This window comes from Thermobia domestica, chromosome 1 (assembly GCF_964235325.1).
Source record: "Thermobia domestica chromosome 1, izTheDome1.hap1.1, whole genome shotgun sequence".
NCBI lineage: Eukaryota > Metazoa > Arthropoda > Insecta > Zygentoma > Lepismatidae > Thermobia > Thermobia domestica.
The window spans coordinates 104,153,680-104,172,910 of NC_137454.1; the positions used below are offsets into that span (position 1 = coordinate 104,153,680).

At 37.0% G+C, this 19,231-nt stretch overlaps 1 protein-coding gene across 4 annotated transcripts in view; it reads left to right on the plus strand.

Annotated features, from left to right (window-relative positions):
* spir (spire type actin nucleation factor) overlaps window positions 1–19,231 on the plus strand; it is a 521,502-nt gene that overhangs the window by 334,965 nt on the left and 167,306 nt on the right. For 3 of the 4 annotated variants that reach the window (XM_081761349.1, XM_081761376.1, XM_081761357.1), the window contains exon 6: window positions 8,117–8,146. The exons of the other annotated variant lie outside the window; for it this stretch is intronic. In XM_081761349.1, coding sequence (XP_081617475.1) covers window positions 8,117–8,146 — 30 coding nt within the window. The remainder of the gene's footprint in view (window positions 1–8,116; window positions 8,147–19,231) is intronic. 4 annotated transcript variants of the gene reach the window in all.

Consider the following 19,231-nt stretch of genomic DNA (forward strand, 5'->3'; position numbering starts at 1 on the left):
CGTGACTGGCAATTGATGTTTGAGTTAAGTGTGATGAAAATTTTAACTAATTATAATTATCTCTAGATTACCGAGCTTGAACTTTATAGTGACTTACGTGGGGAAAGAAAGTGAACTATTCGTAATGAAGACAGAAAACAACGTGCCTTGCGGGGCTCTAACCTGCCTTCACTCGCTAACGCTCGCTCGGCAATACTGTCTGAATTAAATGTTGGTAACCTAATTTAACGTATGAAACTAGAAAACGACCGAATCGGAATAGAATATCACAAAAAAGTAGCTAAAAAAGCTGGCTCCCATCGCTAAACAATAGCCATCTATTTAAAAAAAATAAATATAATGTACTTTTATGTGCTTTACTTATTCTTTTCTCGAGAAAACAGAATGGAAAGTGTAGAAACTTTCTGCTCATGTGCTTACAACAAACACATCCAAAGTTTCCTTGTGAGTTTCAAACCTCGCACCCTGCCTCCAGTGAATGAACAAGCTTCACGCATGTAAATCGTTGTCAAATCAATTTTCAATGGTTACAATGCAGCTCAAAAGATAACAGAATGTTTGTAAACTAAAGAATACGAAAATGGTCTTATTAAGTAATTTCATTAAGCGTCAATAATTTAATTGCTGTCATTGATATTCTTAGCGCCATATGAATATTAACATTCCTTTAGTTTGCTTTAAGCATTTACATTAGCCTAAATTGTCATAGTGAATTGCGTAAGATTCTTGATACACTACAAGGAAATTGTTCAACTTCTTGAAGTTCTCTTTGTCTTTTAGAGTTGATGAGATCCTTTGCAAACTCATAAGCTAAAACCATTACATCGAAAAGACGATGTATTTGCCTAAACGCTTGTTTGTCAAAAATTCTCATGTACGTCTCATCAATATCAACGAGTGCAACATAAACAGACGACTACGTTCAAAAGGGGCTGTATTATCGCCCTACAGGGAAAACTTCTCGAACCATGAAACTGGTGAGCGGCATACGATTATTGTGTGTGTGTGTGTGGAAGCAATTGACGAAAGTGAACCGTATACAGCGACGATCAGACAGTGGACCATGCAAGTGACCACACTATGGAATGACAGACATCGCATCTGCATAGCTGTGACATACCGGACAGCGCCATCCACAGTGTTAGTTCGACGCTGGAACATGGTGACGGCTGTAACCTTGTCTACGTCGACGGAGTCTGCGGAAGAATGGACTGATGGTACACGCATGCTTTTGTATAGTCTATGCTTCCTTTGAACTAGAACTATAAACTCCTCATTCAAGAATATGAGCATGAACACTTTCACTGGCATGCAGAGTAGCAGACGATCGTGTTTTTGGATGAGTTCTACTTTAACCTGTCCTAAAATGGTGGTCGCATACGCGTTAAACGCTGTCATACTGAGCGCAATCTGTCGCATGCGTTGTGTACCATTATAACCGCAGAACGGCATGTGTTACTGTAGGGCGTCATTGGGTGTAGTAGTCGACCTCGAATGCTACGTACTGAGGGCAACCTAACAGTAACCGCTACAACGGCCGAGACTATATCCTTCCTTCAGATGTTCCCGGACGTTGTATTTCAGTAGATCAGCGCCCGATCACATATATATCTTGAAATGTGCAAGCCGCCTTTGGTGAACGACTGTTACCGTTGCTACCCGTGCCTACACCCTCTACTGATGTCAGTGCATCTAACATATGTAGGAAATGGTTGGACAATACGTTGATCGTCACAGTCCTCCTGTAGACAGCTGTCAGTGTCTTTGCGCAGTCGAATACAAACAAAGATCAGACGATTCCTCAGGAACAAATCGAATGAATGTTTGAGTTTGATACCACGACGAAGTCTTTTTGATAACAGTATATGGAGCCCTCATGCCGTATTAATTTATCAAAATTAAGAAGTTTCAGAACAGAGGTATTGTACAGTTCTGAAATGGTGAGAATTTCTGTGAAATAATGTAATGAATATGTGGTTTAAATTTCGTTCCGCTCAAATGTGTCTTTGATTGCGGAGTCGAGATTATGTATGTATGCTCATCGTTGCATTTATTTGTTAGGAGTATGTATCAACAGCCACATTACAATCAGATCTCTTGTTGGTGAGATGGTGTTGTATTAAAGTGGATCTGCTTGTGCAAAATGCTTGATACAATTACGGTCAATGTTACAGTTCTCTCGAAAGCCAGTTCTCTCGAGGTGAGTGCACTGGTGTCATTGTTGCGGTGAAGATATCGTACAGTCAAGGTTTTATTTAGAATGTACGTTTCGACTTTCAGAAAGTTAATTGGGAGCATCTTGAGGGCTTGAATATGATCCAAAATTTCAGTAAATTTGAACTTAACCTCAACATTTACTATACAAGAGGGCAGCGATGTAATCTAGAATTTTTGGGATTCTCAATCGGCGGAGGCATTTTAACTACTCACAAACAAACGTGAAGACGGTCGAATGTTTCAGTAATGGCGTCTATGGTTTGCTAACTGGTGTAGTTACACAGCGCGCATCCGCAGGATGCCGACCGCAGCGCTGCAGCGTCCAAATTTCAAAACGTTACTTACTTAAAAGACACGCTTCGTATTATATACAGTGTGGAAATTTGAAATAGAGACTGAAGGTGTAGAAAAAAAAAAGGGTGAATATTGAATGATCCAAGGTAAGAAGCTTCCTAAGTACAACCCTCCTGCATCTATACATCATTGCACCTTGGCCGTCAGTGCAAAGAAGGATTGCTGGAAGTCCTTTTGTGAAATGCTGTTGAAAATTCTTATCGTGACCCTTTTAACCTCTTAATGGCTGTTTCGTCATCTAAGTACGAACCTTTTAGTACAGACTTGAGTTTAGGAAATAGAAAATAATCGCACAGGAACAGATCAGATGAATAGGGAAGGTGGGACAACACACATATTTCCTTTTGGAACACAAAATCTTGCACAATTACTGCCTTGTGACGTAGGGCATTGTCATGGAGTAGATGCCACTGAACATTACCCCGATACTCGGGCTTTACATGTGTGATATGTTGCAGTAACCAATTCAATACTTAAGATAAAATGAAGCATTAACTGTCTGTCCTATAGACATTAATTCCTTATGCACAATGCCCTTAGTATCGTAAAGAAAGAAAGAAAGAAAGAAAAAAAGAGTAAAATCTTGATTTTTGGATTTTGACTGTCGCAGCTTTTTGGCTTGTAGAGAGTTAGGAGACTTACGCTCTACATTCTAACGTTTTGCCAACGGGTCATATTGAAAAACCCATGTCTCGTCTCCAGTAACGATATTTAGGAGGAAGTTAGATTCCTTATTGGCGATAGCAACCAGTTCTTTGCAGTGATCAACCCTGTCCCGTTGTTGGTATTTTGTTAGGGAATGAGCCCCTAAACGGGAACAGACCTTCCTTTTGTTGAGATCGTGGGTTATTATTTACCGCACAGATTCTTTATTCACGTGCAACTCCTCAGCACGATTCACAGTGTCGCATTTCGGTCTTCCGCAATCAGTTTACTTCCTTTCTCCATGAACTCCTCCTATGTTCTCAATGTCCTTGCTGTACCCTGATGTTCGTAGTCTTCAATTGATTCCCATTTCTCCCAGCAACGTCTGTGCCATGTAAATATACACTCACGGGATAAACAAAAGGCCCCATACACTTGTTGCAACAATTGATAAGTTTCTATAGCAGTCTTACCCAGATACACACAATACTTGATGTTCGCTTTTTGTTCCATCTTGAACTCACGATGCAGCTTAGCAACATCTGTCTACAATCACACACGTAATTATCAATCAAAATCAATGCACTTGGTATCAGTTACTCATAGAACATTTCTCTTTTGATTGCACTTCATCTCACTTGAACAGCTGTGCCACATGTTGAGAAGAAAATCAGTCTCTCAGTCTCGATTTCAAATTGCCGCACTATATAGGTCTAGGCTGTATAGTTTGTCCTGAAACTTTCTTAACTTTTAAACTTAAGATTAAAAAAAAAAAAAAAAAAACCTGAAATTTTAATAATGCAAATATCAGCAGGAAACATTGTTTGACTTAAATACCAACATCATCAGATTAAGTGTTGTCAACCAAACATTTGTAGTTTTTCAAATGGCATTACATCAGGCTATTATAGGCCTAAATTTCAAACGAATACATATAATACCATGCCTATTGTTTAGTGTTGCAAACTAAGGAGGGTACAGTACCTCAAACATCCACAAATAACCAAACTTTGGAGGCCCCTACAAGCAGTGTTGCTAACAAGTTGACACAAAATGTTAAATGGAAAGTGAAATGACTCCAATTTTAGATGAAAAGTCGCTAAAAATTTATTCCTGGAATTCCGTCTCTCTCTCGCTATATATATATATATATATATATATATATATATATATATATATATATATATATATATATATATATATATATATATATATATATAATATGTAATCTTTTCTACGTAACAAAAATATGTACGTAAAATGCAATTGAAAGAATGAATTATATGTAACACAATATTTTCATTTTTAGTACAATATATATATATATATATATATATATTACTTTATGATCAATTTCAATTCAATGAAATCGAAAATGAGTTTAAAAACACAAAAAAAAGTAAACGTGTACAAAGAAAAAAAATCTTGCATCTACTTCACTTTTACTCACGCTTCTACAGATAATCAGCTTGTTATCGGTAATGTATTATTTGTGCCTCTAAATGGAAGCTCCGCAAACTAAAGATCGTTAAAGATTGGAGTTGGTCTCGTTAGAGGGCAAAAGGTAACAGGAATCAAGTGGGAATATGGAGATAAATGCTATGTACTCCCCCCAACTTATCAACACTTGCGGTGATGTGTCGTCCTATTTGCGACAGTCTTGGGTGCGACCGGAACTGTTAACTGTCCTATGAGCGACTGATTCGATCTGTTAACTGGCTTATGAGTCACCGATTCGTTCATACTAAGATAATGGAAGAAGATAAGGTTCCCTTTACTTTAACTTATTTCACACTAGTGTGATTTAGAACCTAACAAAATGTACTATGGAAAATTTATGTTCCTGGAGGTCTCATTTCTTCCAGCCATTTCACAATTACAAGGAACATACACCTTTAGCAATTAACATTTTAAAAATTAAACCTTAATGAAATACCTACAGTTAAAACATCAGCCCCCTCCCTAATGTAATTAAAAATTGCATGTTAAAATGATACGGAGCATACGTTTAGCTTGTATATGTTTATGGTATAAGAAAGAAATCGAAAAGTGGATGCTCAACCACTTGAGGATATCAAAGAAATCTAAAAACATGGTGTATCCGATGAAATTATTACAAAGAAAAAAGGTTACAAATCGCAGGACTTAACAGTTCATCTAGCTATAAGAAATTATATCAGATTGCTATATGACAAGCTTTTATGTATAAGTCAAAACAAGGGGAGTAATGCGAATTAAGCAGTTAGTTTACGTTTTGGTAGCTTACAACAAGGGGGAAATTAACAAATAGTTTGTTTACGCTTTAGTTCCACATTTCAATTATCTTTTATCTGTTTGAAGATATCACATAATTACTGTAAAATAGGCGGTATTTTAATTTCGCCGGAATGAGGCTTCTTAAGCCATGATTTCTTTGTGACAATCATACTTTAGTTGAAGTTACACATATACTAGTTTGATACACTTTCTCAAATTAGTATGTTCCTGAATGATTAGAAATGACCAACCTATGTTCCTCAATGAATATTGTAAAACTGTGCTTGAAACATTAACCCTTTAAAGACCAATATCCTATTTATGCAGCAGTAACAAATATTGAGACTTTATATATACACTGATCGTTGCAGTAAGAAAATTCACAATACAGTATAACCTCGTTTACCCGGCCCTCGTTGATCCGGATTTCCGAATAATTCGGATCAGATTCGTAGAGATTTTTAAAAAAAATTAATGTTCACATAGAAGAAGACGACGTGGATGAGGAGGGAGCGATTACACCGCAACAGCAGACGACACATGCAGATTCTGCGCACCATCTGACAAACATCATGACATACTTGGATCGTCAGCCTGACACCACTCAGCTAAATTACAGGGCGTCCAATATACATTGCAACCCGGAATTTGGGATAGTAGAACTTTTGAACCTGAAGTGATACACAAATAATGGTTATACCAAAATGAAGCTTTGTACATGCATATATTTTTGAACTAGGAAGTAACGATTGAAGTACACTAGGAACCACACAGTGTTGCCAGATGTAACCGGAGGTGTATTTTTTTTTTTTTGTGCAAAACATGTAAATTGACTCATAACTCATACGTATGGATGTTCTGCCGTTAATTCTCAGTTTGCTAAGTTGGATTAGCATGGAAACTATGGAGCAGAAAAAAAAATTCATTTCCACCGAAAACTAATCGAATGAGGCCTCTGTAAGGGGGAACTAGGGAAATCGTAGTTTTCATAAATTAATACTCTGAATTGGCAACTTTGCTGATGTTTCAGTGCATCAAAAGGTGTGTTAAGAATCTGTCTACATTATGCAATTCCTGGAAACAATGAAAAACAAACTTAAATTATCGTGATAAATGTTTTACTTACTTGCACCCGGAAACACTGCTATTCATTTCTATTGGGCTATTTAAAGCAAGAAGTATACAAGAATAATTCTCAAACTATCGAAGACATGGAAACGAACATTCGCAGTGCCATTGCGAACATTAACACTTCTAATCTTCGTAAAGTTGCTGCCAACCTGGTTAAACATGTGAACCAGTGTTTGAATCAAAACAGGGGGGACACTCGCAGCATCTGCTGTAGAGCTGGTAACTCATTTCTGATAGAAGCAGCGTTGCCGGGTGCATATAAGTAAACGTTTTATCATGATAATTTCAAAGTTTATTTTTCATTGTTTTCAGGAATTGCATAATGTAGACGGATCCTTAACACACCTTTTGATGCACTGAAACATCAGCAAAGTTGCCAATTCAGAGTGTTAACTTATGAAAATTACGATTTCCCTAGTTCTCCCTTACAGAGGCCTCATCCGATTAGTTATCGGTGGAAATGAAAAATTCTTTTTTCTGCTCCATAGTTTCCAAGGTACTCCAACTTAACAAACTGAAAATTAACGACAGAACATCCATACGTATGAGTTATGAGTCAATTTACATGTTTGGCAAAAAAAAAAAAAAAATATATATATATATATATATATATATATATATATATATATATATATATATATATATATATATATATATTTACACCTCCGGTTACATCTGGCAACACTGTGTAGTTCCTAGTGTACTTCAATCGTTGCTTCCTAGTTTAAAAATATATGCATGAAGAAGGTTTCATTTTGGTATGACAATTGTTCGTGTATCACTTCAGGTTCAAAAGTTCTACTATCCCAAACTTCGGGTTGCATTGTATATTGGACACCCTGTATTAATGACGAAGCGTTTGCGTGATGGTGCTTCATTCAAACGTCACACGTTTTTGAAAGAGAAGACAGTAGACCAGTTCTATTATCCGGATTGTCTTTGGTCCCAGTTAGTCCGAATAAACGAGATTGTAGTGTATTTGTTACTCTTTTATAAATAGAGATGATCGATCTTAAATATATTTGAAGCGACAAATTGTGTTTGGACTTTTCCTTAGTTGATTGTATTGTAGAAAATGTAAGCTTACGTCGCTCGTAACTCCAAAATTGCCAGATACACACATGCTCTGTACACTGCTGAAAACGTATGGCACACCTGTTGTTTAATGCTTCAAAATATCATTATGATACCATAATACTAAACCATGTATATAGTTTACACTGAAATGCATGTAGTCAAAGGCTTGTGCTTCTGCTAAAGAAATCAAAGTTAATTCGAAGTAGATTTTTTTTTTTACAACATATATATATCAAATAAAGCATGGTAATGAAAAGTGGAAATGTGAAAAACCTTGACTTAAAAGATGCTGAAAAAAATAAATGACCATCATGAAATGATCAACCAATCGTTGCGCCTGTATTTCTTTCTTTTGTCTCATATTGTCTGTTGGTTTGCTGCTTGTCTGCTAGATTTGTGAGTCACGGATTGTTTTGTTTTCTTTCTCTTCTTCTAGTCTGGCCGTAGGATTTGGCGGGCAATTCAAGTACGTATTTTGATGCATTAATAATAATATTTGTGGCATTGTCTGTGTTTGCAAATTGCGTGTGTATATAAAAGAAAGAATGTAATAGAGAAACTAATTCTTGTAGTGCATGTATAGTGAATGTTTTTTTTTTTCTTTTAAAGGCATTTCTTGAAAAGTCGGTTTGAACGGTTCTTTCTAGACGTAAGTATATTAGAATATATTTTATTGCATTGGCGTATTCGATACCTTCCTACAAGCATTACTCCTATTAACTTTGTTCGTAGTGAGAAATGGTAAGCAGCAATTTTGTACAGGTGAGTTCCATTGCCATATTTAGACCCTCTATATTTTAGGGAGAGCAAGACCTCTTGAAGATCAGTCATTCCAGAGAGAAAAAAAGAATCTGGTGATCATAGGATTTTTATAGAATTAGAGAGACCGTTGCCATTCTTGTATTCTCAGACAGAGCGTATACATTTTCTAAATGATGGTGATTATGAATTTACAAACTTTGTAATACTAAAATTCCCTAGTGGCTTGTTTTACCTTTGCGATTCGGCCTTCGCACTCGACAATTTTTATGCCATTAATGACTAGAATGCAAGTATGGTCATTAATTCTTGAGCAACATTTGAGTTATTGTTGTTACATTTAAGTTATACTGACAGAAGTTCTGTTTAAAATTTTCATACGTACTTACATTCTTTTTAAAAGCGAGAGTTTTCATTTCTGTTTTTGTTTTCAATATTAATTCAGGAAACGAAGATAATAATAAAGTGGAAACAGTTTTACTTCATTGTCTCGTAACTGACTGCATGTACATTTCTAACGGAAAATGAACAAACGAAAGATAGTTAGCATAGCCCAGTAAGTCGATGAAAGCCCTACATCTACTGGGCTTTTTTTTTTTTTTTTTTTCATAACACAGAACGTAAAAAGATCTTTTGAGTCAGATTCAAGCACAAAAGTTTTATTTCCTTCTTTTTTCATATTTTCGGCATTCATTTTGAATAAATGCACGGACTATGTAGTTCAAAAGCGGGTAATTGTTACACGTAAATAGATTTTTAAAATATTAAAACGAACAAATTTAATTCTTCTTATTTCTACTTTGGGATATCTGCAGTACCGTGCCGTGAGGTAGGCGAGCGGGGCGACAACCCCGGGCCGAAGTAAGAGGGGCGCAAAATTCGGGAGAAAAAGAAAAAAAGATAGGAAAAATTACTTGAAATATATGTATGCGGGCGCCGTCGTATACTCTCGCCCCGAGCGTTGATTTTCTACGGCACGACACTGGATATCTGAAATAGTTTTCGGTCTCTATAATTTTATACAGGTTCATGGAAAAAAAAACTGGATACTTACAAGGATCAGCTCAGTATCAAGAGTGGATAACTGTGATGGCCACATCTTAAATATTATTTATTTATTTATTGTGACAAAGTATTAAACCTACCTTATCATTCCTTTCGCCTAGTGTAGAGTATTTCAAAAAGAATGATTCGACTTCAAATGTCTGAGTTGCAGTGTCTTTTTCTAGAGAATTTACTGCAGTGGTGCTACTGATTTGAGTTCATCCAAATCAGCTGGGAATGGTAGAAGAAAAACATTCTTTTACACACACCCTCAGCAAAAGTCACATGATACCAAAAGGGAATTGCTGTGTATTATTTACTCTGAGCCGTGCGGACGCCCTGTTGACTCTTCCCCTTTACATAAGACACTGTTTCTTAAAATGATTAATACTAACCAGGCCCGCAAACAGAGGGAGCTAGGGGGGCCAGGCCCCACCTAAAATTTCCGTCGACCCTCCAGACTTCAATACAAAATGCTATTATTAATACAAAAAAAAAAAACTTGTAACGGAATTTTTAATGACTTGGCCCCCTCTAACCTCTGTGGCTGGTTTGGGGCCTGATACTAACGACGAACGTTCTTTAACAGGCTAGATCTATTCCCCTAACGTTGTCAAAATGCATACTGCAACAGAATCACAGCCACATTCGTGCAAAATATGTAGGGATGCGCACGAGACAAGATTTGAGACTGTCTCGTCTCGAAAATGTGCTGTAAAAGCGATGTCTCGACTCGAAAAATGTATATTTCTCTATTGGAAGAGCTGTGTCTCGACTCGAATTTTGTCAGGAAAATTCTTTCTCGACTCGTCTCGTGCGCACCCCTAAAAATATGGAAACGAAAAACAACTTCTATTGATAGATGCCATCTATCTTGTGAATGGGTGAAGTTATTGTCTGTTTGAGAGCTAGGAGTACAATAGAATCTAGTGGCAGTCATTTAAATTTCTACGCCATAGCTGTTCAATTAATAGTTTTATTCATTGCCGGTAAGATTTTAAAATTGTCTTAATCTTTTCGAAACACGTATGTAGTATATAGGACAACAACAACGAGAAGTTTTTTTTTTATTATATACTAAATTATCAACACCCATAGTAAATTTACTTCTTGTCCCCTAATAAATAGTTAAATAGTATTAGAGACCATGCGTATATTAATAAAAGGGAATAAACGAGATCAGTCTATATACCACTTGTCTAGTTCAAGGGTCGCCAACTGAACTTTGTCATTTCAGAACAGGTTAATGATCTTGAGCAACCAATTGTCATAGCTACGGATTCCCTCGCCAAGTGGGCTTTATGGTGAACGAACACCATACCATTTGTTTGCGTTTGTTCGGGGTCTTCACTCCATTGTCTTTCATTGTCTTCACTCCACCAATATCATCCATCTCATTATCACCGTCTCCCTTATTCTCGGTGCATACTTGTGGGACGTTAAACTAAACAAAAATGTTCTTCAAATCGTGGGTACGGAAGTTTTTGTTTATTTAGCGTCTTAGTGTCTTATTTCAGCATTGAGGCTATATGAGACGTGGACTTACAATTTAAAGTAAAATTCGAATCACTGCAATGGGTTCAAATTTCAGTTTTCTTTCACTGGGAATCGAATCGTGAAATTCGTGCACCAAATGAGCGTGTGGTAGCCTCTAGATTAGTGGAGAGGACTCGTGAAGAAGGAAGACAGTACTTAGCAAGCTTTTACATACATCAATTAAAAAAAGAAAGGTATAATAACGAGTGCAATTACCACACAGGACGATGGCCATTTCTATGATGAATGGGAAGGAAGTTTGTTTCCTTCTAAATAAAACGAAACTCCTTCTTTGTAATATATTGTGTTTTGTTGTAAAATCATTAATTGCACATTACGTTTGTTTTAATTTTCTATTCAAAGCATAAATTAACCATTTGTCGTCATCATGACTTGTATTTTATTATCTATTATTATAAAAGCAACATGTAACTGTGTCACATGTACAGCGGTACACCACCTGAGAAAGTTTGGTTTGCATGGCGTGATATTTTGTCAGTATTGAAACCAAAAGTGGTACTGGATTCTAGCACTTTCGATTTTAGGAGAATTATTAAAATAGAGATGGAATTGTATACTGCCGACAGTTGAAGAGGGTCGTAAAGTGTAATAGGCAGACATCTATCCAGACCATCACACAGGAATTTCAAACTGCATCAGGATCCACTCCAAATACTATGACAGTTAGGCGTGAGGTGAGAAAACTTGTATTTTATGGTGGAGTGGCTACTCATAAGCCACACATCACCCAGGTAAATGCCAAACGACGCCTTGCTTGGTGTAAGGAGCGTAAAGATTGGACGATTGAATAGTGGAAAAGCGTTGTGGGGAGTGACGAATCACGGTACACAATGTGGCGATCCGATGACAGGGTGTGGATATGGCGAATGCCCGGTGAGGTGCGGTCGTGTTTTTCTTGGAGGGGGTCTGCACCCCTTGTTGTTTTGCGTGGCACTCTCACAGCACAGACCTACATGGATGTTTTAAGCACCGTCTTGCTTCTCACTGTTGAAGAGCAATTCGGGGATGGCGATTGCATCTTTCAACACGATCGTGCACCTGTTCATACTGCACGGCCTGTGGCGGAGTGGTTACACGACCATAACATCCCTGTAATGGACTGGCTTGTACAAAGTCCTGACTTGGATCTTATAGGGCACCTTTGGGATGTTTTGGAATGCCGACTTCGTGCCAGGCCTCACCGATCTACATCGATACCTCTCCTCAGTTCAGCACTCCGTGAAGAATGGGTTGCCATTCCCCAAGAAACCTTCCAGCACGTGATTGAAAGAATGTCTGCGAGAGTGGAAGCTGTCATCAAGGCTAAGGGTGGGCCAACACCATATTGAATTCCAGCAGTACCGATGGAGGGCGCCACGAACTTGTAAGTCATTTTCAGAAGGTGTCCAGATACTTTTGATCACATAGTGTAAGTAAGTTTTGCCTGGTCCTATTTACTGTTTTTAGCAGAATTTATTTTTCGTTGTTGTTACGTATTGTTGTTTTTACTTGACGCCTTTCTTTTTAAGGATTTCCAAAATCCTTGTTCTCTTCGTTGGATCTACTTCACTGATTATTCCTAGTTGTCTATTGTATGACGTTAGGGATGCGCACGAGACGAGTCGAGACAGGATTTTCCTGACAAAATTCGAGTCGAGACATGGCTCTTCCAATACTGAAATATACATTTTTCGAGTCGAGACATCACTTTTACAGTACATTTTCGAGACGAGACAGCCACAAATCTTGTCTCGTGTGCATCCCTATATGACGTATGAGTACGCTTTTGATCATACATAACAGATGGAATAAGTGAGGGGAAAGGAATAATACAAGTCTTGGCAATGTACGAGTAGTCTTCGATCCACTAATAGTGTATCTGTACGATCATTGGCTACGCCGTCGATGGTCTTGTTTGCTGTCACCACTACCTTTTATCAAAACCATTTTTTCTGTCTGTTCCTTGTTCTGTCCGCGTAGTTTACTGAGAATGAGAGCAGCAAACGGCAACTCCACAGAGCATCCAGACTAGTCCATGTTTCCTCTTGTTGCGTGTGATCCGAGGTTCGATTTCGGATGGGCATTATCTGTTATAACATTTCAGCCTTTTAGCTTGAAAAATTCTCTTATCTTGCAGCCTTTTACATTGAAAAATTACCTTATAATCTTTCAGCCTTTTACCTTGAAAAATTCTCTTATCTTGCAGCTTTTACCTTGAAAAATTACCTCTTATAATCTTTCAGCCATTTACCTTGAAAAATTCTCTTATCTTTCAGCCTTTTACCTTGAAAAATTTTCTTATCTTGCAGCCTTTTACCGTGAAAAATTACCTCTTATCTTGCAGCCTTTTACCTTGAAAAATTACCTCTTATAATCTTTCAGCCTTTTACCTTGAAAAATTCTCTTATCTTGCAGCCTTTTACCTTGAAGAATTACTTCTTATAATCTTTCAGCCTTTTACCTTAATTGCCCATTACAATTTTTCAGCCTGTACTACGATACAAGATTCGTGCTTTTACCTACTTTTTTTTCTGCTGTCTTTTCACGGTTCTCAGACCAGTGGCAACGCTAGAGAAAGGCAAGTGCATGCTCTCCCTCCCGGCGATATGATTCACCATTCCACCCTTGACTGCCCCCTAGAGATGATGTATTGCAGTGTAAATATAGCAAAAATAAAACTTATTTTAGATGCACATAAAAAGCTGCTCCCCCTTAAAAGTCTCTGCCCTTGCGCTTTCCCCCAAGAAATTAAAGCTGGCGTCGTCACTGTCTAAAACAATTGTTTGTAGGAAGAATAATAATATTAGAAGAAATATTGTTTAACGGAGCAAACTAACCAGTTTAACCTTACAGTACAGGTCAGTGGTGTTAAAGCACGTCGAACTGTTAATAAATTGGTGAGTTCACAAAACAAAATCGTAAAATGAAAATAACCATGCATAAGAAATCAGTAAAATCGGAAACTTAATATTAATTGTTCATAAAAATTATTTTTTTTCTCGTATAATAATTTAATGACTTACTTAATGCCTTTAGCTTTATAGTCTTACATTTAACATTTCGTTGGCCTGAACATTTAATCTTAGTTCGTGCGAGCACTTTCACAGGTATTGCTGAATCTTTAATTAGATCCATTTATTTAAGGTAGTGTTGATTAATTTATAGTACTCTGAGACTCAAGATTAAATAAAAACCATGCTTGGGGACTATTTTCCATTCCTTTGTTCCCTAAGACCACAAGTGGCTGATTATACATCTAATTCGGACGCTTTCTGAATCATAATTCTGTTGTACGTATCCTCAGGCATGTACGCAGGAATTTATTTTGGTGGAAGAACCCGAAGCTTTTCCGGGAGGTTTAAATTCAATATCAGGTAAATTATATTAAAATTTTGTAAAAATTTCTCCTAAAATTAGACTAATTTTAGAGAAAAGTAGCGATTTCGGTGGGGGAGGAGTCTGGAGCGGGGCCCTGCGTACTTTTCTGCTTATCATGTATCTGTTTCAATTGCCACTGCCAATTAGGGTTTGAGCTATACGAATATTTGAATTGAAAGTAACTCTATGAAATCTGCAGGTTTCCAAAATCATCCCGGTAGCAATGGGTTAACTTGCAAAATTGGGTTGGTAATCAAAAGTTAAATAAAATATTTTCACGGTTAAAAGTAGAGTCTCAATTCAGTTGTATTATTGAAGGTTAGTTACATTCATCTTGTTATGCATGATTTAAAAAAAAAAAAAATACACTTCATTTTGATCCGTGTGCCAGATGAAAATTCCTCGCAGATCACCAGTTGTCCATCGCTGATTTAAATAATTACGTAGCTATCTCTAGATGATTGTATCGTAGAGGATGTGATGTGTCTTAAAATCAGGTAGTTTCATAGGACATATTTGAATTGACTCCGTTATTTGTAATATACAGATCCAGTTGAAGTTGTACCAATATTTAATTCAGATTTTTTCCAAGGGGATTGCCTAGTTCGTCCAAATTTTGAGAAAACTCCCTGCGGATTTTCAATATTTGTTAGAGGCAAGAAGCACATTTTATACTTGTTTCTGCATGAGCATGTTTTGTATATTGTTTTTTTGTCTGTTCGTTCTGGTCATCATATTGAATTTCAGGTAAGCTCACAGTTTTATAGTCATTTTTCAAACTTCATATTAAAATAAATAATCGTTTATCTGTTTTTCTTTTTCAATAAAACAAATAGTATTGCTAACCTTAAAAATAAGCATAATAACGAATCGAACAAATTGGAATTAACAATATTGTACCTATACATGCAATCAGTTGTTTGTGGGTTGATGTTTAGATGTCATCTTTAACTCAGTTTTAAGATTATTGCCAAAAATCTAGGGTGTTTCAATATCAGTGTTACATAATCCTTTTCCAAAGTGCACCTAACCCTTCAATTTTAGATATCAGATGTGTACAGAATGAGCTTCCGTGCCAATGTGCTCCTGTAGTAAGGGGTGTAGCGTCCATGGAAACCGTGACGAGTAAACATAATAATAAATTAAAATAAATAATGCAATATTGCGTATACTTATGAAGCGTCTGCAGCCGTACATTACAGAAAGGGCAATCATACCACCTACACAAGCTGGTTTCCGACCTTCCTTTGGCATTAACGATCAACTAGTCAAACTATCCTCCCTGCTGGTCAATCATTTTAACAAACGCCTCCCGTCAGTCCTAGTATCACTTGATATCGAAAAGGCTTTCGACACTGTTTGGCACGCTGGACTAATTTACAAACTTACCTCCCTTCTGCCGTTTCCCTACGTGCGGATAATAGCTCAGTTTCTCCACCATAGACGAGCTTATATTCAGATTAATAACACCAAATCCCCAACCTTTATACTTCGTGCTGGCGTTCCCCAAGGTTCCGTGCTCTCACCTCTCTTATATTTACTTTATGTCGCTGATATGCCTCAACCTCCGCCTCCAGTCCATATGCTCCAATTTGCCGATGATAGTGCGTATCTCGCACTTGGGTCTTCTGTTGACCAAATTAATCACATCCTTCAACGTGCGCTGGATAATCTTGTTGCATGAAGCCTCAAATGGAAACTTAAACTCAGTCCCACGAAAACACAGATGACCTTATTTGGCCTCAAGAGAAATAAGTTTTGCCCTACTCGCAATCCTGATCGCCTCACGATTACCCTCTTGGACTCTCGTCTTCCGGTCCACGATACCTTAACATATCTTGGTGTCACATTCGATACTCATCTCACGTGGAACGCCCACCTTCGTACTTTGGAAGCCAACATTTGCCGTCGCCTTAATCTCCTTCGCCATCTCAAAGGCACTACGTGGGGTCTAAACGCAAAATTACTTCTCTACACCTATAAGGTTTTCGTCCGCCCGGCACTGACATACGGCCATCTTGCCTGGCTATCAGCGACTACCAACTTTTATGCACGCCTCCAAATCCTCGAACGCCGTGCACTCCGCATAGCATATTCTCTACCGCAGCAAACACCTACTGCCGAGGTCTACCGACGCACCACTATGCCTACACTTCTTCCTCATCTCCGACGCCTTCGCAGCCGCTACATCTTTCAGCGCATTTCCAATGCCCATCCTCTACTTAACGAACTCTTAGACCAAACACCTACGGAACCCAGATACGCATACCCGCCTGTCGACCATCTACTGGCCATTTACGAACAGGACTATTCGCCTGAGCCGCACAACCCACTTCGCCGTATCTATCACCACTACGGCCACATCCACAATCCATGATCCCACACATGGATATCTATACAGTTTAGCTTCCACCGTCTGAACACGACCACATTCTAATCCATGCACCATTCCATGCTCATCCCTAATCAACTTACTTCTACAACTCTTTATTAGATGACGTATTTGCATCTTAATAGCATAAAAGCCTGGGAACCTTCTCATATACATTCGTCAAACCTTTTCTTCAATCACTGGCCATAGAGACGGCATTACCGTCTGCGACCCGCCCATCCACGGATGGGAATGAAAGCCTTGTGAAAAAAAAATGCAATATTGGTTTAAGAATAATGCAAAATATTAAGAATAATACATTAAATATTCAGAAAATAAATATTAGAAATACAACTTCCTCTAAGTAGGAAACCACGCTACGCCACTGGCGTGCTACCGTTACAGTGATGATAGAATCAATCATTTAACTAGTGTGGCTGACTCTGGATGCCAGGTACTACAGACGAAAACGAAGGTAATCACTGCGATCCCAAAATTTTGAGAAAACTCCCTGCGGATTTTCAATATTTGTTAGAGGCAAGAAGCACATTTTATACTTGTTTCTGCATGAGCACGTTTCGTATATATATATATATATATATTGTCTGTTCGTTTTGGTCATCATATTGAATTTCGGGTAAGCTCAGTTTTAGTCATTTTTTAAAACGTCATATTAAAAGAAATAGTCCTTTATCTGTTTTTTTTTTAAAATAAAACTAGTAATATTGCTAACCTTAAAAATAAGCGTAATAACGCATTGAACAAATTGGAATTTGTACACGCAATCAGTTGTTTGTGGGCTGATGTTTAGATGTCATATCTAACTCAGTTTTAAGATTATTGTTTAAAGCACATTTTCCTCCATCTATTTCTACTAAACAATGCTAGCAAAAGATTACTCTAAAATTTAGTACCTCATTCTTGAGAGTTAGGGGTATCTTAGCTACAAAATTTGTCAAAAGACATTCTTAATTGTCTACTTTCTTGCATAAACATTATGGTCTTGAAATACAGAAAATTGAAAACGCTGTTTTCGACTACAGTTTTTATATACCTTGGACTATAGTGTAGTATTAGTAAACATCGTTATACATTTTCTGTTATTATTGGAGTTAGTTATAGATGAACTATTTTATTTATTTATTTATTTATTTATTTATTTTTGTTAAGAATAAAATCGTCTCAAGTGTGACAACGTACTAGACGTACGCGTATCATATTTTGTTATATTGGTAATACTGATATATAGCGTAGCAATCAACTAGCCCGTAACTGCTATTTGAGATTTATAGATACTGTACATTAGGAAAACATTAATAATTTAGTTTATCCTGTTTTCATCTTTCATTTAGTTTTTCTAAATAGGCAAATAAATGGTGAGGTGTCATACGCCCAATATTAAAACTCCCACTTACTAAAACGTTGCCTAGTTCGTGTAAGAATGCCCAGTCACAAATAACTGTTATTATCTCTTGATTTAAACTACTCACTGAGTCAATAAGTATATTGTAAAAATTATTAACGCGTTAGTGATCTCTTGTTAATTACACTCACGTGAATTGTCAGAATGCCCATTCATATCACAGTAGCCTAAGCGTAGCAAGTGCAGATAATTTTAATTTATTTCTATTCCATATCCATTAATTGCTTCTCTAAATTACGTACATGAAAATTGCTATTACGGGCACGACGCTTGTTAGTATGTAGAATACTGGATTATAAATATCCTTCGTGTCTTTCAGAGTGAGCTAAACTCAGCGTGAGTTTAGCTCGAATTGAGTAAACACCGAAGCTTAAATCTGATTATGTGTGTTCATATGTAAAAAGCAGATATTTTGAGTTTCTTCTTTTTAAGTATGTAGAGTGCAATATCTTTCCAGATCTTGACTAATGGGTAACATTGAAACAGTGCATGAGCTACAAAGCAATACTTCAAACTGCAATAATACACTTTCGTTTAAGAGTTCTTTTGTCAAATTTCTTTTGTTTGCGAAAATATATGTTTAATCTACTTACTCATTACATAAATGGAAAGAAATAACTAATACATCTCCTGTAGATACAAAGAATCAAGGAAGCAAAGAAAAACTAAACTGGTTTCAATTATTGTGAGGAGAGTCAAGATATTGCTCAGCTAGTACGTTTCCATATAGTCTAACTCTTACTCTGTATAACTTAAAAGTTACATCTGACATTTTTAAAATTAAAAATTACGTTATGAAGGACATATTGACAGTCTTGAAACATCAACCTGCTGTTCTTAAAAGACAAAAATAGATTAATGAAAGGAAATTTAAGCAAGAACCGTTTTCAAAGTTCTTTTCAATCCTGATATAGGCTAACAAAACTAGGCTACTTGGATTAATTCAGGTGCTTCGTCTGCATATGGCCCTAATTTCGATTGCTTCTTTCGGAACACCTAGGAGTGTTTAATGTTTAAATTTTAATTGCATCTCTTGCACG